Source organism: Lotus japonicus, chromosome 1, assembly GCF_012489685.1.
Source record: "Lotus japonicus ecotype B-129 chromosome 1, LjGifu_v1.2".
In the NCBI taxonomy this organism is placed as follows: domain Eukaryota; kingdom Viridiplantae; phylum Streptophyta; class Magnoliopsida; order Fabales; family Fabaceae; genus Lotus; species Lotus japonicus.
In genome coordinates, this window is record NC_080041.1 from 83,002,257 (window position 1) to 83,025,958 (window position 23,702).

The window sequence follows — 23,702 nt, forward strand, 5'->3', positions numbered from 1 at the left end:
AAGATGGAAAACTTCAAGAATTTTTTAGTAAGTTTAGATTTATCAAATGCACATCTTAAAGTATTGTCTTCTCGACTCGCTTGTTATTGACTTGCATTTTCTTTATATTATGTGCAGCTGATATGGGCAAGAACAAATGCGGCGTTAACCCTGATAGCATGTCAGCCTTCATCATCAGCCAGGTTGAGACTGCCAAAGGGCAGAGAAAGAGTGAAAAGAAGGAAACCAAGGGCGACAGGAAGAAATCGCCCTTAGTTGACGACCGTGACCCGAAGCAAAAGACCCTAGATGGATCTCTCTGCCTAAGGTCCACAAAGAGAGAAAACCAAGAAACAGTAATCCCCCGCCCAAGCATCAAACTCCTGGCGCTTTTACCAATTTAGTCACTGCGGCCAGCCCCGCGCCTCAGTCATCCAGGGATGCAGTACCCGACAGTGAGACCGACGCCCTTCATAGCGTCTTTGACGCCAAGTTCAATAGTCTTCACTTCATGGAGAGGAACTTCAACATCCAAATTCCTCATGATGTCGCCCATCAGGGGGTTCACGGGGCGGTGACTCTTGCTGTCAACCAGGCTCTCGCTGCTGCTAGCCGTACTGCCGGTCTCCTGCCCCACCTGAAGGGCATTGAGACTGAGAAAGCTCGTGCCCAACTAAAATTTGAAGAGGCAAGGTCGGCTTACACTCGCCAAAAAGCTGACGCCGAGACCGCCTCCAAGCGTGCTGATATTGCTAAGAAGCAGGCTGAGGATACTTTAGCGAGCGTCCGGCGGCAGCTGCAAGAGGCTCAAGAGGAGCTCACCAAGGAACGAACTACCAAAACCAATGCTGAAGTTAAGCTTGAGGCTGCAGAGAAAAGGATCCAAGGGCTTGAAGCCAGTTTAAAGAAAGCTGACGAGACCCTTTTGGAAAAGAGCTCTTGCCAGTATATTCTTGGACATCTGGGTGCCAAGGCTCATCTTCGAGTTCTCTATCCTAAGTTTGACTTCTCTTCATTTGGTTTCATGAAGAAGATCGTGAATGGTGAGGTTGTCGGTCCCGCCGATCCTGACATCACTAACCTCCCTTTTATGCAAGAATTAGATGATGAGGAAGGTGAAGAGACTGAAGGCGACGACGTGAATAAAGATGCCTCTACTGCAAATGAAGAATCCATGGGCGAGGGCGTGAATAAAGATGCCACCGCTGCAGAGAAACAAATTTAATTATCTTCCTTGTAATTGGTCTCGTCTTTTGTCTTTTGTTTTTATGTTGTTCTTTAGACAATGGGCGTCGCCCTCCTTCTTTTCCTTTTATATTTGAAGTGTTTAATGTAATGACTTTATTATGTTGGGCCTCACCCCTTTATTTTGATGAATATGCGTGTTTCAATAACTAATTCGTTTGGCTTTTGTACTGAGACTTAACTCGCCATTTGGCGAGGTTGTTTGATGCTTGGTGTATTAACCAAGGCTTAGGCGCATTTTACTGGCCTTAGTTGTTTTACGGACGGGGCTTGGATTCTAGTGGCCACTAGGATTGCCAAGGCTATATGTGCTCAGTGATGACACTTTCTGATTGTGAAAGTTTTAGTCATGCTAGATCATTGCCATAGAAAAATTTATTTAAGAAAGTTTGTATGTTAGATCTTGTCAGTTGTGACGAACATCAAACTGTAAAACACTTCTCATTCCTTTAAATAAAAGTAGGATCTATAGATCCTTACATGAGAGTTTCTTCCCTTCATTTACATATGTCGCCTCATTAAAAACATTTTTCAAGGAAAAAAGAGTGCGACTTTCTTTTACTCAACTATAATATTGTCTCAAACTGGAGGCGTTCCATGTGCGGCGAACTGTTCCGCCATCGAGTTGTTCAAGCTTGTACGCCCTTGCACCCACTTCAGCTCTAACTCGGAAAGGTCCTTCCCAGTTTGGTGTTAACTTCTTTTTCCCTGAGGTCATTGTCCTTTGACGCAATACTAGATCTCCCGCCTTCATTTTCCGGGGGACGACCTTAGTCGCGTACTTGCGGGCGACCCGTCCCTTTCCAGCTTCATTGCGCAAATGTGCTTCTCTTTGCAACTCTAGGAGCATGATTAAATTTGCGATCAAATTGTCATTGTTTTCATCTTCATTCATAGCCATTACCCGCCAACTTTGATTTTCTACCTCCACAGGCAACATGGCATTGTAACCATAAGTTAGCCTATACAGCGTTTCCCAGTGCTTGTCTGCACATTCGTATTGTACGCCCACAGGACTCTTGGTAGTTCTTCCGCCCACCATCCTTTCGCCTCGTCCAGTTTTTTCTTCAATCCATTCAGTATGACTTTGTTGGCGGCTTCGGCCTGGCCATTTGTCTGTGGATGCTCAACTGAGGCCAAACACATGTCAATTCCTAAATCAGCACAAAAGTCTTTGGTTATTGTGCTTGTAAATTGAGTGTCATTATCCATGACCAAGGCCATTGTAACTCCAAAGCGACACACAACACGCCGCCACAAGAAATTTCTTATCTTGGCGGCAGTGATTGTGGCCAGTGCTTTGGCTTCTATCCACTTGGTAAAATAGTCCACCGCCACCACAATAAACTTCATTTGAGCTTTAGCTGTTGGGAAAGGTCCCAGGATGTCCGTCCCCCACATGGCGAAAGGCTAGGGGGCGGTCATCGTCGTGAGTTGTTCTGCCGGTGCCTTACGTATATCAGAAAAAATTTGACACTTTGAACATTTCTTCACATATTCCAAACAGTCCTTCTTGATCGTTGGCCAATAGAATCCTACCCTGAGTACTTTCACAGCCAAAGATCGCCCTCCAATGTGGCTTGAGCATACTCCTTCATGAACTTCAGCCATTATTTCTTGAGACTTATGAGTGTCTATACATTTTAGCATTGGGGACATAATCCCTCGTCGGTACAATTGTCCGCCCACCAGAGTGTAGAAACTAGCCTCTCTTCTTCTTTCTTTGGTATTTTGGCTTTCATCTTGAGGTTGCTGAGTCAAAAATTCGATGATTGGATCCATCCTAGATGGTTCACCATTTTCTATAGCCTTCGCCACTTTGAATTCAACCATATCCGTACTTGGGCGGGGTAGAGTTTCCTGTATCACCGTTTGGTAATTTCCAAGTCGCCCTGTGCTAGCTAGCTTAGCCAATGCATCCGCCCGCTCATTTTAACTTCTCGGTATATGTTCAATTTTAACCTGACCGATCGCCTGAATAAGTCTCTGCACAATTTCTAGATACTTAGACAGCTGAGGATCCTTCACCTGATACTCACCTCGAACTTGCTTCACGACCAACTGTGAGTCGCCCTTTATGTATAGTTTCTGCACCCCCAATTCAATTGCAAGTCTCAGACCGGCTATCAGCGCCTCATACTCAGCTTGATTGTTGCTCACCCTGAACCCAAACTTCAATGATTGTTCGATTAACATTTTATCCGGGCTTTCAATTGATACGCCGGCCCCACTTCCTAGCTCATTTGACGAGCCATCCACCGAGAGTACCCACTCTGAATTTTCTTTGTCTCCCTCTGTAGGTGTTAGTTCAACCACAAAATCAATCAAGCTTTGAATTGTAACTTGCCTTCTTGGCTCATAAATAATGTCATACTCCGATAACTCCACCGACCAACCAACAAGTCGCCCTGACAAATCAGGTTTTTGCAAGACTTGTCGTAATGGAATATCAGTCTTGACCCTTACTTGAAAACTCTGAAAGTATCGTCGAAGCCGCTTGGCTGTTTTAAGTATTGCTAGAGCTGCTTTTTCTATTTTTTGGTAACGCACCTCCGCGCCCTGCAAGGTATGACTAACAAAATATATGATTTTATACTGCTTGTTCTCTTCCTGCAGCAAAACTGTACTGACCACCGCATCAGTGACCGCCAGATAAAGAGTCAAAGGAATCGCCGGTGTTGGTTTGGCCAACATAGGTGGCGAGGCTAATAACTCTTTCAATTGTTGAAAGGCTTCTTCACAAGCCCCAGTCCACTGAAAGGTGGTATTCTTTTTTAAGCACGCAAAAATGGTGCCGCCTTGTCTCCTGCTTTTGGCAAAAAGCGAGATAAAGCCGCCAATCTTCCGGTTATCCTCTGGACCTCTCGAACATTTGATGGGCTTTTCATGTCCAAAATAGCTTTACACTTGTCCGGTTTAACCTCGATACCCATTGACGTGATCATGAATCCTAGAAATTTGCCGCCCAAAATCCCGAAGGAGCACTTCTCCAGATTCAGCCTTATGTTGTACTTTCTTATCTGCGCAAATGCCTCGGCTAAGTCTTGGTGATGCTCGCCTCCTTTGACAGTCTTAACAATCATGTCATCCACGTAAACTTCCATGTTTCTACCCACCTGACTTGCAAAGACTTTGTCCATCAATCGCTGGTAGGTTGCCCCTGCATTTTTCAATCCAAAGGGCATCGTCCGACAACAATAATTTGCCTCACTAGTCATGAACGTTGTTTTCTCTTCATCTTGGCGGTGCATCATAATTTGATTATATCCCGAATATGCTTCCATCAAACTCAGCATGTCATTCGCAGAAGTTCCATCTACCAACTTATCCACATTTGGGAGCGGATATGAGTCTTTTGGGCATACCTTGTTTAGACTTGTGTAATCTGTGCACATCCTCCATTTTCCATTTGATTTTCGTACCATGACGACATTTGCCAACCAAGTAGGATAGTGAATTTCTCTAATGAACCGCCCTTCAAGTAATTTCTGAGTTTCCATTTGAACCGCCTTATCCTTTTCCTCCCCAGGTTGAATTGATAGCCGATGAGATATGACGTTGGGGTCAATACCCGGAACATCCTTGATCGTCCAAGCAAACAAATCCAAATTACTCTTGAGAAATTCTATCAATCTATCTTCTTGCTCTTCTGAGAGGGTGCTACCAATTTTCAGAGCTCGTCCAGACACTTGAATTGATTTTGTCTCTTCGGCAAGCTGAGGTCGCAATTCTTCTGAATCATCACGAGGGTCCAAATTAAAGTCTTCATGTGGAAATATTTCAGTGACACGATGACTTTCCTTGGCCGCCCTCTTGCCATATAGCTCCAAACTCTAAGCAAAACACGCCCTTGCCGCCTCTTGATCCACCCTTAGGATCCCAATCTTACCGTTGCAAGCTGGATACTTGACTGTTAAATGAGTCGTTGAGATTACTGCACATATTTTGTTTAGGGTGTCCCGCCCAAGAAGGATGTTATACGTCGCCTTGCATGGAAGGACTAGATACTTCACCTGGAACTTTTTCACAATCTCCCCTTCGCCAAAAGCTGTTGCTAGTTCCACATATCCTCTAACCTTGGCCCGATCACCTGTGAATCCAACCAAACACCCTGTGTATGATTTTAAGTCTGACTCCTTTAGGCCCAGCCTTTCAAATGCATTGTCATAAATGATGTCTGCGGAACTGCCTTGATCCAGAAAGACTTTCTTAGTAACATAGTTGTTCACTCGCAAAGTCACCACTATTGGATCATTGTCATGTGGAGTTACATGATCAAAATCCTTGGGCGTGAAAATGATAGGAGTGTGATTCAACCAACACTCCCCCTCATAAGCCTTGTGCACGGAATTCACCGCTTCTACATATCTTTTTCGTCCTTTGCTAGATAAACGCCCACCACCGAAACCTCCAGCGATCGACGAGCATGACCCAGCAGGTACGCCCAAATCCTCCAATACTTCCTTTCCCTTTGAGTTACTTACTCCAGCAGCCTTGGCCTGATCTTGTTGTGTGGGATCCGCCGAGACAAAATTTGTTAAATGCCCCGCCTTAATCAATCGCTCAATCTCTTTGCGTAGGGTCCAACAATTTTTTGTTGTATGTCCCATAGCTTTGTGGAAATCACACCACTTAGTTGTATCCATGTTTGCAGGAGGTCGCCTAGGTGGCCGCGGATATTGCACTACATTCGTTTGCCCTACAGCTCGTAAGATCGTACTAAGAGGGGCGTTCAACTTTGTTTGTTGTCCCTGACCAGGCGCGTTTCCTCCCTGAGCCGCCTGATTTATGGGTATAGCTTGGGCATTTCTATACCAAGTGTTACTTTGTGGTCCTTGCCTGCCTGAGGGATAGGGCGCTGGCCTAGATTGGCGTTGTGTCTGAGCTGGTCGTTGATCTTTGGACCCACGCCCCTTCTCTGTAGTGAATTCAGATTGATTACGCCAGTTGTCTCTATCTTTCTTGGTTTGCTCGTCTTGCTCTACTAAGATAAATTCTTGTACCCGGGCACGTAAATCCATCGTGTCCTTGGCGGGACTTCTGGTTAAGTCTTTGTTTATTGAGCCACACCTGAGCCCATTTTTGAAGGCCGCCACACATACTTCCGGACTGGCGTCCTCTAACTGTACCGAGACTCTGCTGAAGCGCACCATGTATGTTTTGATACGCTCGCCCACCTGCTGTCGGATGTTAAACAAATCGGCCGGGGTTGCCTTCTGAGTTTGATTGGCCGAAAATTGTGTGAGAAATTTTGTTGATAAATCTGTGAAGTTTGAAATGGAGTATGGGGGCTGTTTGATAAATCAGGTCATCGCCACGCCCTTGAACGTGGAAGGTAACAACCTGCACTTCACGGCATCAGTCGCCCCACCAATGACCATCTTGGTATTGAAATACCTCAAATGATCTATTGGGTCAGTATCGCCCGCGTACATGTCCAGTGTCAAAGTTTGTAAATTCTCTGGAATCTCAACTGCAGCTACAATGGGCGCGAATGGCTGAAAATCCATCACATCTTCCGCATCCACGCGCTGGCCGCCCCTTAAGTCACGCATTTGGTTAAGGTACTCCACCTGAACCTGTAAATGCTCGTTCTGGCGTTGTACCGCCTATATGGTGTCCAATACCTGCTTTAGTTCAGCAGATGAAGCTCCCAATGCTTGGTCCTGCACCTGAACGGGTGTTTCTACCTGCTGATCACCCAAGTCTTCATTATCCGGAGTAGTAAGCTTTGGTTTAAGACCCAGGTCTGGTCTAGCCGCCACCCCAACTGGCTGCACCGGGTTCTCAGGCTCTGCCACTGAAGCTCCATCAGAGGAAGCTTCCTGCTCAATTTCCAAGTCTTGTTGGATTGCCTGAGCGTGACTTCGTCCTCCACTGTGACGTCCTCCACCACGACGGTGTGAAGGTCGCCCACCACAAGAACGTGTCTCCATGGAACTGAATCTGCCTCTCCAACGTCATTAGAAAAGAAATCGCTGAGTTAGAGCCACAGACGGCGCCAATGTTCTGGTCTAAGGTCTAACAATGGCTATGAAGTACCCTTGATATACCCTCACAGAGCTAAAAGAATATACGTGATGTAAGAATAAGGGAATTATCTCATTAATGATAGAAAAGGTACCTAGTACAAGGTGAGGACACCCCTTTTTATAGTGGGAGTGGTCCTTATCTAGAATATTCATGGATTTGGGCCTTACATGCAAGGCCCAAATCCCAATGTGGAATAAGACAAATACATACATCATTAATATGATTAATACAAAGCAACTGGGCCCACCTCTTTGCGTTGGAACCCACGTCCTTATCCAGAGGGTGTAAATCTTACTGGGCGGGTCCATGGGCTTGTACTAACCCGCCCAGTCCAATTCTCTATAAAAAGTTATTGTAGCACCAAAAAAACGTGGTAAGAGTATGTGTTAGATATGTTAAGTTTCTCATATATACTCTTGAATCTAAATTAATCTTTGTAATTTTTTTTAAGTGTTTATTATCTTGTCGGGCTTGGTGAGAAGTTGCAATGCTCTATGACGTCCAACTCTCTGCCACCTTTAGTTTTATCTAAAGATTTGTTAGCTTTATAGTTTCGGTGTCTTTTCTTCTCATTCACAACAAACAAACAAAAATCAATGTTATCACTGACGGATGCACGTTATAAGGCTTAGGGACAAATGCCACCACAAAAAATTTATATAATGAACCAATGATGTATTATATTAGTAAGTTATTTGCTATTATGTTGCTCCTACATATTGAAAATGCCTCCACAACTCCACAACCAAACTCCAAAGACAAACTCACATATACTATTGTGAGGGCAAAGCTAATTTTTTGTTTGGAATGATATAAACAATAGTGTTATTACACTAATGTGGGGGAAAAGCTTATTTTATTACTAAAACATTATAGTTCCTATAATTTTATGTCATTATTTAGGTGAATTGAATTTATCACTAAAAAAAGTCTGTAGCTTTTAATCCCTTTTTTTTTTTACCAAGTTCAGGAACATGTATGGCAAATATTGGGACTATCCCTACTTTCTAGCTTTGGTAATGGTATGGATTCAACAAATTTCTTATTTTCTTCATTCTATTAAGATTATTAACTTACTATTACTATATGTGAACGAGAAATTAACTATTTCTATAATTATTCTAGTTATGAAAAATATGTTAATGACTTGAAACAATGAAGTGTGTGTTTAACTACATGGTGGGAAAACATGTTCATACCAAAATTATGCTGCAAACTGTAATGGGTAGAATCTGTAGTGTAGTGAAACCAGTAGAAATATATTAAGAATAGGTCATCAAGCTTTCTTGACTTTGTATGGTATGTTAGAAAGAGAGGGTGGCTTACAACCCACACGGTCGTCAAGTGTAAAAGAACAAGTTGCCAAATCAATTTACATATTGACACGCAATGCTAAAAATTGTGAAGTAAATTTTTGGTTTTGTCAATCTGGTGCGACGATTAGTTGTCATCTCCATCAAGTGTTGAGAGCCTTCCTCGCATTGGAAGAAAATTTTCTTGTGCAACTTGATGGTTCAACAATCCCTCATGAATTTTATGGTAATAGTAGATTCTACCCATATTTTAAGGTATAATTTCATCATTAAATTACCATAGATTCAAGTATTCAAACAAAAAAGGCTTAGTTGCACTTTTGGTCTCTGATCTATCATGGTTGTGAAATTTGACTCCCCAATGTTAAAATGAGCAATTTTGGTCCCTCTTGTCCTAATTTGTGAAAATTGAATCCCTCTGTTAAAATGACATCCAATTTCTAACGGTGTTTGCATACGTGGCGCTTATTAATGACATGACTCTGACGTTATGGGCCACTGAAATGCCATGTCATATATTTTCCTTTTCCTTTTAAAATAATTGTTTTTCTTTTAATTTTATATTTTTTCTTTGAAGTTTTCATTCTCTTCAATGGTCCTCCTTCATCTCTCCATTACACAGGACTAGCCCACCACCGTACCACTACAACCATAGCACCGCCACCACCACCACCACCACTTCCTTCTTCTTCTCCATCTTTACCTCTTCATCCAACAAAATCTGAATCAAAACCTGGGTAGCCTTTTTGCCAAAAACTGATGAATGTTCAACAACAAAATCAGCCATCTGTGAAACGACAGATAAATAGTCGTTTTGCGGATTGCTCCTCTGCGACGGTGGCGCAGGGCTGGATCCGAAACCCGACGTACTTCGCACCCTGCAACGACGAAATCCCATCGGGTCGCGACTCGTTCTCCGCCATCTTCCTCTAGCTGCGACCGCGTGCAGATATCCTCCGACAACCTTGACTTCACCGGCGCGCCGCCATTGCTCATGTTCCTGAAGTCCTGGTGGACCTGCTCCTAGCATCCGAGCTCGAATTTCCAGAAGCGCCATCTTTACCCCAATCGTCCTAGACTGGGTAGCTTTTTTTCGAAACCAATCGCAAAACAGAATTGCGAAATCCCAAATTCATTTTGGGATGGAGACGAAGAAGACGATAAGCCATTGGTAACTGAATTAGTGACATCCACATGATCTCGTGGGATATCTGTGGGATCCGGTGCGTGGTTCTTTCCTCATCATTCCCCCTTTACCTCCGATCTGATACATTTTTCCTCAGATTCAAACACAGATAGCGATTTTTGGGTTTTGATCTCAAGATTCTCAACACAACAGAAGGATAGAGAGCATAACATAGATAAACAAGACAAGGAAAGAGAGAAAATGGTCTTTGTGGAAGAGAGGGAAATCGCAGGGAGAGTCGACAATGGGGAAGAAGATGACTTAGATTTGGTTTTTTTAATAATTTATATTTTCAATTTTTTTCGTACATCGGAAATATAAATTGCACCACCAGGAATCAATCCCTGAACCTTCCCTACCCAACCCGTGCGCCCCTTAACTCTTACCACTTGAGCTAATTCAATTGTTTTATTTACTAAACTTGATTTTTTTAATTTATTAGTGTGTCATTCAAAGTGGTGTATTTAGAAAAGTAGTGCAAATAGTCAAAGTGGTGTTAATAGTCAGGCCAAGTAAGCAAACACCGTTAGAATTTGGATGTCATTTTAACGAAGGGATTTAATTTTCACAAATTGGGACAAGAGAGACCAAAATCGCTCGTCTTAAGCATGGGGAGTCAAATTGCACAACCATAATAGATCAGGGACCAAAAGTGCAATTAAGCCAACAAAAAATTTGTATTATATTGATGGCTTAAAAGCATTTTTGGTCCACCACGAATGCGTTTCGTGCAAAATGAATCCCAAAACTAAAAGAATCACATTTTTGGTCCCCGACTTTGTCAAACGGTAGCATTTTGGTTTTCCGTCCATCTTTAAGTTAAAAAAACTAACGGCGTTAGCATTAAAAACTAAAAAACTTAAAAACTCAGAAACTTTATGATCTTCATCACTTTCTTCAACATTCTTCATCACTACCCAGAAACCTAAAAAATGTTCATTTCTCCAACCCAGAAAAATCAAACCCAGCAAAAAGAGCACTCAGGCCACCCTGATTATTGGTAACTGCCTCGCCGATTAAACAGAGAAAGATAATAAAAAAAACATGTGCCAACTGAATGAATGGAATGAATCCAAGCCTCTTCCCCGTCAACCAGAGCTAAGTTCCTTGTCGCTGTCGTCCCCGTCAACGGCTCACTCCTCCGTTAGGAACCGCCATCCCCAACCAGTCACACCCAGATCTAGCCACGACCAACCTAACACCATCCAAATCGAGCCTACGATTGAAATCCCAACCAAGAAACCCATAGAAACCCCAATCGAAAAATCAGACTTGATCTGATGCATTTGCTAGCGTTCAGATCTGGAGAGTGAGAAAAACGGATTTATCCTCTGGTGAAGGTGGTTTTGGTGAGCTAAGGAGCGGTGGGTTGGGTTTTGGGGAGGGATTGTGGTGGCTGGGCAGTGAATTAGTGATGAAGCAGGTTTGAAGAAAGAGAAGGGTGGTGGGTGAGGAGATAGGTGACGGAAGGGATGAGTGAGAGAAGAAGAAGAATCACTTTTTTTTGGTCGAAAAAAGAAGAGTCACTTGTGTAATAACCTGAATTGATATTGCACATGAAGATGAAGAATTTATCAAATGGGTTTGGTCATAAAACGTAAAATTAGATTTACAGCTTGTGTATATTTCATCAAAAGATGAAGAATTTATTTGGGCGTGAAATGAGGGGAAAGCTTTTGTTTTTTTGTTTATTTTAAATTATGATTTATGAAGATATGGATTTTCTAATTTTTTGGGTTTTAATTTTGTTAATGATGAAGATGATGGAGGTAGAAGATGAAGATGATGAACGTGATGGAGGAAGAAGAGGAAGATGATGAAGGTTCATGAGTTTATAATTTTCAATTATTTTCATCAATTAAAAAATGATTAAAAATGCCACATAGGTACTAAACGTTAGCTTTTTAACGGAAGACTAAAAGTGATGTCGTTTTATAAAGTCGGGGACCAAAAGTGCATTTTTTTTAATTTAGGGACGTATTTTGCACAAAACGCATTCGTGGGGGACCAAAAATGCTTTTAAGCCTATATTGATATAAATGTATTATGTCAGGATTGTGTTGGTGTCATAGAAGGCACACACATACGTGTCAAAGTATCTTCTGGAGACGCTCCCCGATATCGTGGTAGAAAAGATTACCCAACAAAAAATGTGTTAGCAGCATGCACATTTGATTTAAGATTCACCTATGTGCTCCCTGGATGGGATGACACAGCCTCCGACTCAAGAATTATAAAGAATGCATTAAAAAAATAAAGATAAGCTTAAAATTCCACAAGGTAATTAAGAACTACTCCCTCCGTTCCTATTTAACTGTCCAGAAAGAGAAGAAACACACATATTAAGGAGTGCAATTAATTTTGTTACTTTCCATAAAAGTATTATTTGATTTCTTATTTCACCCTTTAAAATGTATATTATCTTTCCTCATTTATTGTTCCTGCAAGGATTTTTTTTTTGGAAAAACATCATTTAATGCTCTCTTGAAACTCTAAGTGGACAGATATATAGGAACAAATTTTTTTCTTCAAAGTGGACAGTTAATAAGGAACGAAGGGAGTAATACGTTGAAATTATGCAATATTTTCAAAAATTTCACATTGATTACTCATCTTGTTTATAGGCAAGTATTACCTTGTTTATGTTGGCTTCATGTTGCCAAGTGGACTTATTACACCATATAGAGGAGTTCGCTATCACTTGAAAGAATATTTAGCAAGAAATCCACCGCAAAATTCTAGAGATTTTTTTAATCTTCGACATTCATCGTTACGCAATGCAATTGAAAGAGCCTACTTATGACATTAAAGCTCAAAAACTAATCATCATTGCATGTTGCATTCTTCATAATTACTTAATGAGCATAGATCTAGATGAAGACCGTATATGTGAAGTACATGATAAGCTTGCTAATCAAAATGCTTCTCATGACAATTATCAAGCTACAAGAAGTGATAGTGAGGAGACTGCTCAAAGAGAGCTTATAAGAGAAAATTTAGCTAACCAAATGTGGGCAGATTATCAGAGTGGTATTTTGAGCTAATATATTTCCAGTGATATTTGTGTTACTTTGTTTATTTTATGTTGATATATGTTGAGTTTCTAGTTGAATTTGTTTGAGTTTATTGTAATGTTGTGTTTCTTAAAGTAAGACATGTTTTATTGCATATTATTAATTGTTCACCATCTCATTTTATTAATTGTGTTATACTATAATTGATAAATATCACGGTATGACACGTAATGCTAATGGTACCTTGATTTGGACAAGAACCATGGATGATGCTCTTATCGATTATTTCATGCACGAGTTTGAAAAAGGTAACAAAGTTAATGGTAACTTCACTACCAATGCATATGACAACATCATGAGTGAGCTAAGTGCATTGTTTAGGAGGAAAATTGACAAGGACAATGTCAAAAATCGTTGGAAGACATTGAAAACTAAATTTTCTGAATTGTATGATATTTTTAAGAATGGTATGAGTGGGTTTGCTTGGAACCCGTCTACTCATTTATGGGATGCTGAGCCAGAAGTTTGGGAGGCTCTAATTGAGGTAACATGCTATAATTTTTATTTACTAATATGTCATTATTGACTTGTTGACAAACTTGTGAATCTTAAATTTTCACCAGTCAAAACCTAGAGCTTCACATTGTAGAAATACCCCAATTCTAAACTATGAAAATATGGCGATACTTTATGGGAATGATCGAGCTACTGGAGAGGAAGCTGAAACCGCATCAGAAATGAGAAAGCTAGGAAATTCATCAGCTGGATTTGACTTTGTTGATTCCATTCATGATCTTGATGAATGTATACAACAGAATGAGGTGACACTAGAGGACTTTGATGCTTATGCTTATGATGGTAATGATAATTTTTCTACCCATGAAATGCAATCTCAAGATCCTTCACCTACTGCAAGTACTAGTAGCAAAAGGAAGAAATCAAAAGTGGCTAGTAACAAAGACAAAGGTGGTGACTTACTTGAAATTAAAGGAGCAATGGAGGAGCTTGCAGCAGCACTAAGAGAAGGAAATGTCATAATAAAATATCACTACAACCCTCCAATTTATGGGGAAGAAGTATGGAAGTTAATCAAAGAATGTGGATGTGATGAAAGTCTATTGCCTATGATCTATTGCTCATTAATGCAGGACATTGGCAAACTTAAAACAATTCTTCAATGTCTGGTTGGAGCACGCAAGGATGTGATCATGCATATGATGTTTGGCTCCTCAAATCCAACTGCCAATTGATGCTCTTGATTGGATGCTAAAAACATTTTGCAAATATTTTGCTCAATTCTCTGTACTTGAGCATCTTCAGCTTTATGACTTTGATTATGGAGTTTGAGACTTAAGCTTAATTAGTAATATGTGGTATTTTGGTCTACAATATATATTGGTCCTTTTGCAGTTTTATGATTGTTTTTCTTATAGTATTTATTGGTTTTTGTTGCTGTTTTTATTGCTCTTTGTTGCATTACTTTTTTGGCCATTCTGCATCTTTGAATATGTGAATAGATTGAGTCTGAATATGTGCTGGTTTGGGATTTATTTTCTCAGAATTTTGTCTTCAATGTGTTTGATCTTATACTTCTAGATGTCTTGAACTCTTTAGGTATTTAGTTATTAACATGTCTCATTTCGTTAAATTCATTTGAAACTAACAAAATAATTTTCTAAAAACGATGTTTGATTCGTTCATTTATTGAATGCAGTGAACTTATAATGTGTTGCAAAACACAAGTTTTTTTTAGCTGAGCCAATTGTAAGCACTGTAATTTCTGATCTTGTAGCTTCTAAAATGTTCATTATTTTGAAAAATGCCCATCACCAAATTCGTAGTTACAAAACACAAGTAAATACATAAAGTAGGGGTGTACATAGGTCGGGTCAACCCAATGAAACTATTCAACCCAATCCGTTCCAATGGTAAAAATGCGGATGAATTTTATTACGATCCAATCATCTTTATATCAGATATCAGATTCCTAATAATCAATCCAACCCAACCCGAAATCCAATCATATAATAATAATATATAATTTAATATATATTTTTTATAATTTTAATTTTTACCTAAACTAGTAGGGTATGAAATTTATGGAGACTTGGAGTGTAAGACCATGATTTGATTATGTTGTGCATCTCTAGGTTTTGATGATAACAAGTATTTATTTGTGGATGAACAATTTTGGTACTCTAACGTTTGTCTTTTAAGTGTTTGACAAACGTGTTCTAATTCTGATTGAGAGATGAATTCATTAGAAGTCAAAGACCAAACATTGACCATCAATCCGCTTCCATACTCACTACGTTCTGATGAACGGTAGATTATTCCTTCAGAAGTTCTGAAGATGAAGCTCTGATAATGGGTTCTGAAGATCAAGTGCTGAAGACTCTAAAGACCAGAAGTTATGGATGAACGGTCAAAGACTCTGAAGACTTGAAGATTCGAAAGACCCAAAGAAAGCTGGTTTTGAAGACCAGAAGTTCTGAGTGAACGTTCCAGATGCTGAAAACTTGAAGTTCTGAAGATTCAAGCAACCTCGTGACTCTGATCAGAAGCTTCACAAGTTCCAATAACAAGCGTCTCTGAAGATCAGAAGTCAAAAGCAAAAGGCAAGGGTCACTATAAAAAGTACAAGCGCAGTGTACTATTTTGACAGTCTACCTAACGATGATCAGCCACATCAGGTTTTGGAAATTTCAGAAATGCCCTCCAACGGATAGAATCCTTCAACGGAAACATTACGTAAAGCTTGGTATATTTAAAGGCTGAAGAAAGGAAGAAATGGCTAAGAAACTGATAGCATTGCAATTCAAATACACTCAAGCGAACCTTAACATTCTATTTCTTCATTGTTCTAAATTTGTTTACACTTGCTTGTTTAGAAGCACTTCATTGTAAACCCAAACTTTATTCAAAGTTTTTTGTTCCTTAAGGGACCAGTTTAGGTCAGAATCCTTGAGAAGACTAAGACTTGTGTGTCTTAGTGGTTACTAGTTCTTAGGTGTGTTAGTCACTTAGCAATTTGTGCTAGTGCAGATCGTAACAACCTTTGATTAGTGGATTACCAGGGCCGGTCCCGATATTTTGGAGGCCCTGGGCAAATAATAAAAATGGACCCCTAATAATTTTAACGTTCGAAATTTCATCAGAACCATTATGTTGGTTTGTTTGGCAACTGGCCTCTTGCAACCCGCCCAGAGGTAGCGTGTTCGAATCCAAGCAATGCGACCTTTTGCTTTAATTTTTGAATTCTTTCAATTCAAATTAATTAACAAATAACATGTCAAAAGCCAAAAGGTGGGATTTGAACTCGATACATAAAAATAACATACACAGTTACTAACCACTAGACCAGCTCAAGTCATTAATAACATCTTGAACATTGATTATTATAACTAAATTTTATTTTAGGGAAAAGTTTAATGGGATTTTTTTTTGGCCCTTCTTTTTAAAGCCCCTGGGCTGTGGGCCTGCTTGCACAGGCCCAGGGCCGGCCCTGTGGATTACCTTCATTCAACGAAGGAAGAAATCACCTTAACGGGTGGACTGGAGGTAGCTTGTGGATTTTCAAGTGAACCAGGATAAAATCATTGTGCCATTATCTCCTTTATCCTTTGAAACCGAGCGATTTCCTTGATAGCTTAAAAGGAAACGTTTTATTTGCAAAACCCTATTCAAACCCCCATTTCTAGTGTTTTTCATACCTTCATGGAGTCCTACTACTAGAGTGATTTTTAGGAGACTTTGAGACTATTTTATTTGTAATTACTTGTCATATTTAATTTAAAGACTTGAAGTACTTCTTTAGTTATATGTTGTTATATAGATGTGTGTAGACGGTAGTTATGAACTTATGATGTATTTGCATGTTAAAGATTTGAAATACTTGTTTTTTAATATTTTTCAAAAATATTCCAGATTTATTTTTATTATAATATAGAGATCCAATCAATCCATCCAAATCGACCCGAATATTGTCGGATCTGGTTGGTTCGGGTTCGCATGTGAAAATTCACGAAATCCAACCCAACACAAACGATTTTGATTGGTTTGGATCCTAATTAGCCTGAAAATCTATCAAACCCAATTTACCCAACCATGTGCAGCCCTAACATAAAGGGTATAAAAGTAATTTAATTATAAATCTCCTCCCCTCCCTTCATGTACCAAACAAAAAATGTGTTATTTCTTCTCACCTCCCCTCCAATGAACCAAACATAAACTATTAAAATATCTCTCCTCCCCTCCCCTAGATTAAAATCTCTCCCCTCTGTTGAACCAAATATTGCCTAAAAGTTAAAAGAAGTTGTTTCTTCCTACGTGATTTTCTACAAAATAAAGTGATAGTAATATACTCCCTCCGGTCTTTTTTATAAGAAAAACTTGGACAATATCACACAAACCAAGGAAACTAATATTTTTTATAAAATTAACTACTATGCTTAATTAATTCCAATGATGTTTTTTCCTTTTTACAATAACAATCATGCTAATTACCATAAATGTTGATCATATCTATTGGGTGCTTGCAATTTCCCTCCATATTTTTGTATTGGGAATAAGTCCCTTTGCATTAGTATTGATTATTTGACTTAATTTTATAAGAGTGTTTCTTATAAAAAGGACCAAGAAAAATCTCCAAAGTGTTTCTTATAAAAATGATCGGAGGGAGTATTATGTTTTCAGCGCGATAAATTTATAGGTATATTTTTTCCCACCACAAAAAAAATTATAAATCTGTCAGTGAATGTCGTGTCATAATGCATATTTGTCATTTATTTTCTCAATTATTAGTTTATATGGGTACATTTCTCACTCCTAACCACTCTAAACCATCCACGTGTAATATAATTAATCTTACTCACATGTAATTATGACATCATTTAATAATCAAAGCCTAAGATTAAAAAATATGCTTAATTACTATGTCAAGATCAAGGAAATTATTCTTCCTTCTGAAGTCAGGGGAGGAGACTTCCTACCAAATAGAGCTGCTCGCTTTGCATCGATTCTGGAAAGGTGCAATCTCATTGATCTGGGATCAGTGGGGCGCAAATTCACTTGGTTCAGGAAAATGAATAACAGGCTCACGGTGTCGAAACGATTGGATAGAGCGGTGGGTGATGCTGAGTGGCGAGTGGAATTCCCTGATGCTTTTGTGGAGGTCCTGAACAGAGTCCATTCTGACCACAATCCCCTTCTTCTCCAATGCGGTAACACAGTTCACTCAAGAGATAGTCAGGATCGGCCTTTCCGTTTTCTTGCTGCCTGGGCGGACCATTCTGAATTTGAATCATTAGTGGAAAATTCTTGGAGGTTGAGCGACGAGAATATCCACCATAAGCTGAACCGGGTGCGGGAGACTGCACTGGTTTTTAACAAGGAAGTCTTTGGGAATATTTTCAGGAGAAAGAGACACGTTGAAGGGCGCCTAAGAGGAGTTCAGCGAGAACTTGATCATAAGGTGACTTCAGACCTGGTTCTCTTCGAAGCGGACCTGCAACGGGAATACATAAGCATCTTAAAACAAGAGGAACTGTTGTGGTATCAGAAAGCAAGAGAAAATAGGGTAAAATTTGGGGACAGAAACACAACCTATTTCCATACCCAAACTGTCATCAGAAGAAAGCGAAACCATATCCACCATCTTAAAATGGGAGATGGTAACTGGTGCTCCGATGAGGATGTTCTCAAGCAGGAGGTGCAAGGTTTCTTTATGAACTTATTTGCTACTAGCTCTACAGTGGAAGAGGTAACTTTTAGCCACGCAGCTTTCCCGAGTCTGACAGAGGAGGCTAAATATCTTCTAGTACAACCAGTCCAAAAAGAGGAGGTTAAGGAGGCGTTGATGAGTATGAAATCTTTCACTGCACCAGGCCCTGATGGATTCCAACCTTTCTTCTACAAAAAATATTGGAACCACGTGGGGGATGCCCTCTGGAGTTTAGTAAAGGAGGCTTTCCAAGAAGGGCGTGTTCATGAAGACGTGTTGGAGATTCTGATGGTCCTCATCCCTAAGGTTGATCATCCGTCTATGGTTAAGGAGTTCCGCCCAATAAGCCTATGTAATGTCACCTACAAGCTTATTACTAAAGTGTTGGTTAATAGGATCCGCCCGTTCCTTAATACACTGATTGGGCCAATGCAGAACAGTTTCATCCCAGGTCGAGGAACTATGGATAATGCTTTTCTGGCACAAGAGATCATTCACCACATGCACCTCTCCACTGCTAAGAAGGGTAATTTAGCATTCAAAATTGACCTGGAAAAGGCGTATGATAGTGTCTCGTGGTCGTTTTTGAAGGAGACTCTAGTGTACTTTGGCTTCCCTGAGGTAACCATTAACCTGATTATGTGTTGTGTAACCTCTTCCCAGATTTCTATTCTCTGGAATGGATCCCGTCTTCCAAAGTTTAGACCTGGGAGAGGGCTCCGACAAGGAGACCCGCTTTCGTCGTACTTGTTTGTGCTTTGCATGGAACGCCTCTCTGTCTTCATTCAAAGTAGGGTGGATGTTGGACTATGGAAGCCAATAAGGATTTCAAAAGGAGGTCCTCCGATATCCCATCTCTTCTTTGCAGACGATGTTCTCTTGTTTTGTCAGGCAACGACTTCCCAGGTTGATCTCCTTGCTACAACCATGAGGTCCTTTTGTGAATGCTCGGGCCTTAAGATTAACATGGGAAAATCCAAAGCTATCACCTCAAAGGGCGTTAGGGCGGAGGTGAAGGCGGAAATTTCTAACATTGCTCTTATCCCCTTTGTTAGAGACTTGGGCAAATATTTGGGTTTTCCACTAAAAGGGGGTCATATACATCGGAGAAATTTTGAATGCCTTATTGAGAATATCCAAAGGAAAATGGGCACATGGAGAAGGTCTATGCTCAATCTAGCTGGAAGAATTTGTCTGGCGAAGTCGGTAATTGCTTCCATTCCGACTTATTCCATGCAAGTTTTCTATATACCCCGAGGTATCACAAATCGCATAAATAAGATGATGAGGTCATTTATTTGGGGTGGCAGCAATGAAACAAAGGCGTGGCATCTGGTTGGGTGGGAGAAAGTATCTAGCCCGAAAGATCAAGGAGGTTTGGCGGTGAGAGACATGAATTTAGCCAACACAGCTTTGCTTGGCAAGGCAATTTGGAACATTATTCACAAACCTCAAAAGTTGTGGGTTCAGGCAATGAAACACAAATATTTGGGGTCATCTTCTGTTTTGCAGGTCCAAGCCAGGGTGCGAGACTCGCCAGTGTGGAAGGGGCTTCTCAAGGCTCGGGACCAACTAAGAGAAGGATTCAGGTTTAGATTAGGCACAGGAGATTCATCCATTTGGTTTGATGATTGGAGCGGCAGGGGAATCATGGCAAACCAAGTGCCATTCGTGGATATCCATGATATTCAATTAACATTAAAAGATGTCATGGTGGCAGGGAGGTGGAATATGGAGAGATTATACACGCCTGTACCTGCTGCAATTTTGGAGCACCTACAGCACATAGAACCCGTGATAGTGCAGAACCGTCGAGATATGTGGGTGTGGGACAGTAACGACATGGGTCGCTTCACCGTCAAGGACGCTTATACATGGCTACAGAAGCACAATCAAATGCCGGCGTCGCTGCTGGATTGGCGTTGGGTTTGGCGGCTCAAGGTTCCGGAGCGTATACGCATTTTCATCTGGTTGCTGCTGCATAATTCAATTCAAACAAACAGCCACCGCTTCCGCTGCACTCTATCATCATCCCCGAGTTGTGCCCGGTGCTCAGCGGCGGAGGAAGATGCTTTACACTGCCTTAGAGATTGTCCGCACTCAAGAGAAATTTGGATGAGAGCAGGGGCTCTCGCTTGGCCAGGATTCCAGGTGAGTGGATGCACGGATTGGGTGTCTCGGCATGCACAAGGGACGAATGGAATCAAATTCATCGCTTGCTTGTGGGGTGCTTGGAAGTGGCGCAATAATATGATTTTCGAAGACTCTCCGTGGCCAGTTCATGAGGCGTGGCGTCGTATTTGTCATGAGCATGATGAAATCATGAGATTCACAGAGGAAGATCAGATAGAAGATGATCAAACTATGATGTCCACTAGGTGGAATCCGCCTGGGGAAGGAACTGTGAATATGTGCCTTGACGGAAGCTATAGCAGGGAGAGGATTTGCATGGGCTCGGGCGGGTTGGCTCGTGATTCCCAGGGTCGGTGGCTCGCCGGGTTTTTCAGCCACATGGGCGGAGGAAACGCGCTGCTGGCAGAGGCAATGGCGCTGAAGATCGGGCTACAGATCGCGTGGGATAAAGGGTGGAGAAAGGTACAGTGTACCGTGGATTGTGGCACGTTGGTTCAAGCACTGAATGATGTTGACAGTCGTATTTTCTTGCCCATTCTTGATGATATTTTGGAATTAATGGCTAGGAATTGGTATGTTTCCCTAAGTACTATCAGCAGAGAGTGTAACCAGCCCGCGGATTGGCTAGCTAGGAAGGGAGCCTCGTCACCAAACGTTGATCTTTGCATCCTTGAAGTTCCTCCCCCGGAAGTTGAGATCCTCTTATTGAGAGATCGTTTAGCTTTGTCGTAGTTTAGTTGTTTTGTTAGTTTTCCGATGTATCAAAAAAAAACTATGTCAAGATCACACATGCATCCTGTAATTTCAATCCTAGTTAATATTATCGATACTACATAACTAAAATTGTGCGTGTAGTATATTTAATTGCAGAAATAAAAAGTAAATCATGAAGAAACTTAGACTGGTGAAAATAGAGATTGGGGTTTGCATATCAAAATGTCAGTGATTGTGGGCATGGCTTGGAAGCAGAGTTTTTCCGCATGGCTTTTTCCCTTCTATTGATGACCTTTTTTCTTTTCTTTTTCCGTTCCAGCTAAAGTGGCTAGCATAACTAAAGGGTACACTGCTTGTGCACCCTTTAGCTTTGATAGTATATATGTTTAGGTACTCATTCTTTAATAGTAATTAACCTGATTACTGTGGACATCCAGCCTTCAAGCATACTTGTCATAAGGACATTGCGACCACGAACATCAAGTCTCAAAAATTTAGTATTTCTAAAGACTCTAAATTTTTTAAGATTGACGTCTTAGATATAGTGGAATTGAATGGCCATTGTCCCTAGTATTATGCTAATAACAAACGTGCATCACACATGCACCGCGCAGTTTCAGTCCTAATCAATATTATTCTATACTAAATTACTAAAAATGTGAGTGTGGTCCATTTAATTTTAAAAATTAACTAGAATATGAATTTCTTTCTCTGCAGGGATTGGAGAGGAAGAACCTTGGTCTGATGAAATGAGAGATCGGTTTTGCTGCATGGCTTTGCCCTTTTTATTGATGGTCCTTTTAATTTTTCCTTTGTTGCCAAAGTGGCTAGCATAACTGAATGGTACACATCTTGTGCACCCTTTAGTTCTAATATTTTCTTTTGTTACAACATTTGAAAATTGATAGGCATTCTGTAACAGTAATCAACTTGATTACTATTGGCATCCAGCTTTCCTGCTTACTTGTCATAAGTACATGGTGATCATGAACATCAAGTTCCAAAAATTCAATATCTTTCATATTTCATATTTCTAAAGACTCCAAATTTTTTAAGACAGAGGCCTTAAATATAGTGGAATTGAATGACGCTTGTCCCTAGTATCATGCCAATGTCAAACGTGCATAAAAGTTTCAATCTTAGTTAGTATTATTTGATTCCATTTGATTCCAGAAATGAACTAAATGAACTTTAAAGTTACTATGGCTAGGCATAGTGCTTGTCTCCCCTGGATCATTGAAGGAACATTTCACTCAGTTTGTGTGTTGTAGCTTATCTGGTAGGAAAATGATGTTTTCCTTAATATGGTTGGCGGTGATATGGCAGGTGTGGATCAGTAGGAATGATACTGTTTTTCGTGGGGTCCCTTTTGTGGTAGAGGTAGCTGTTAATCAGATTAAATTAAAGACTTGGGAATGGTTAAAATCTAGGAGTAACCAATTCACTTATTCTACTTTTGAATGGTTTAGTGAACCTCTGATGTGTCTTTCTGTCATGTGAGGGGATATTATTTGCTTGGGCCTTGGAAGTTAGGTTACGTTGGAATTGGAATTGGATTGATTTATTCATTTCCTTTTATTGTTGGGAGCTCGTTTTCTTCTCTTGTGGCAATGTTGGATGTTAGATTGAGAAGGCAGTCTTTCTTGTTGTGTGGGAAGAAGGTGTTTTGTTGCTTCTCTGCATGTGGCAGCAGTCTACTTACTGGAAGGATATTTTAGGAGTGTATAGTTCTTTGGGATTTATTGCTGATGATATTAAATTGATGTTTTATTGTAACCCTCCTTGGATTCACCTTTGATTTTAGATTGGGGTACTCTTTTCCCTTCATTAGGTTTTTCCAAGGGGGTTTTTCCTAGTAAGGTTTTAATGAGGCCTTCTCTTCTAAAATCTTTTTCCTTGGAGGTGTTGGGTTTTCTTTGGTAGAAGTTGGATCTTTACCTTTGTAAATGTTCTTACATTTAGCTATTTTTCTTTCTTCCTACTTATATTGGGTTGAAGTACCCCTTGTACTTCATTTTAATATTATTCTTATTGCTTATAAAAAAAAACTATAAGTAAAAATGTCAGTGTGGTCCATTTGATTCCAGAAATGGATTAAATCATTAATTTCTATATCTGCTAGGTTTAGAGAGGAAGGACCTTGGGATGGTGAAAGGAGAGATAATTGCATATTAAATTGTTAGTGGCCATGGTTGGGAAGCAGAATTTTTGCCGTATGACTTTTCCATTTTTATTGATGGACCTTTTCTTTTTTGTTTTCTTTTTTCTTTTATAGTCAAAGTGGATAGCATAACTGAAGGGTACATAGCTTGTGTACAATTTAGCTCTGATAGTTTCTTCAATCACAGTATTTGATACCCGTT

The 23,702-nt window shown here is 40.3% G+C and overlaps 1 protein-coding gene across 1 annotated transcript; it reads left to right on the forward strand.

Moving 5' to 3' along the window:
• The first annotated feature begins 17,691 nt into the window (after window positions 1–17,691).
• Window positions 17,692–21,357, forward strand: LOC130748669 (uncharacterized). The gene has a single exon (XM_057601911.1). The coding sequence runs from the start codon at window positions 17,692–17,694 to the stop codon at window positions 21,355–21,357; it is 3,666 nt and encodes a 1,221-aa protein (XP_057457894.1).
• Window positions 21,358–23,702: the final 2,345 nt, after the last annotated feature.

Coding starts and splice junctions, on each gene's coding strand:
- LOC130748669 (XM_057601911.1), top strand. CDS start 17,692: ATGCTTAATTACTATGTCAAGATCAAGGAAATTATTCTTCCTTCTGAA.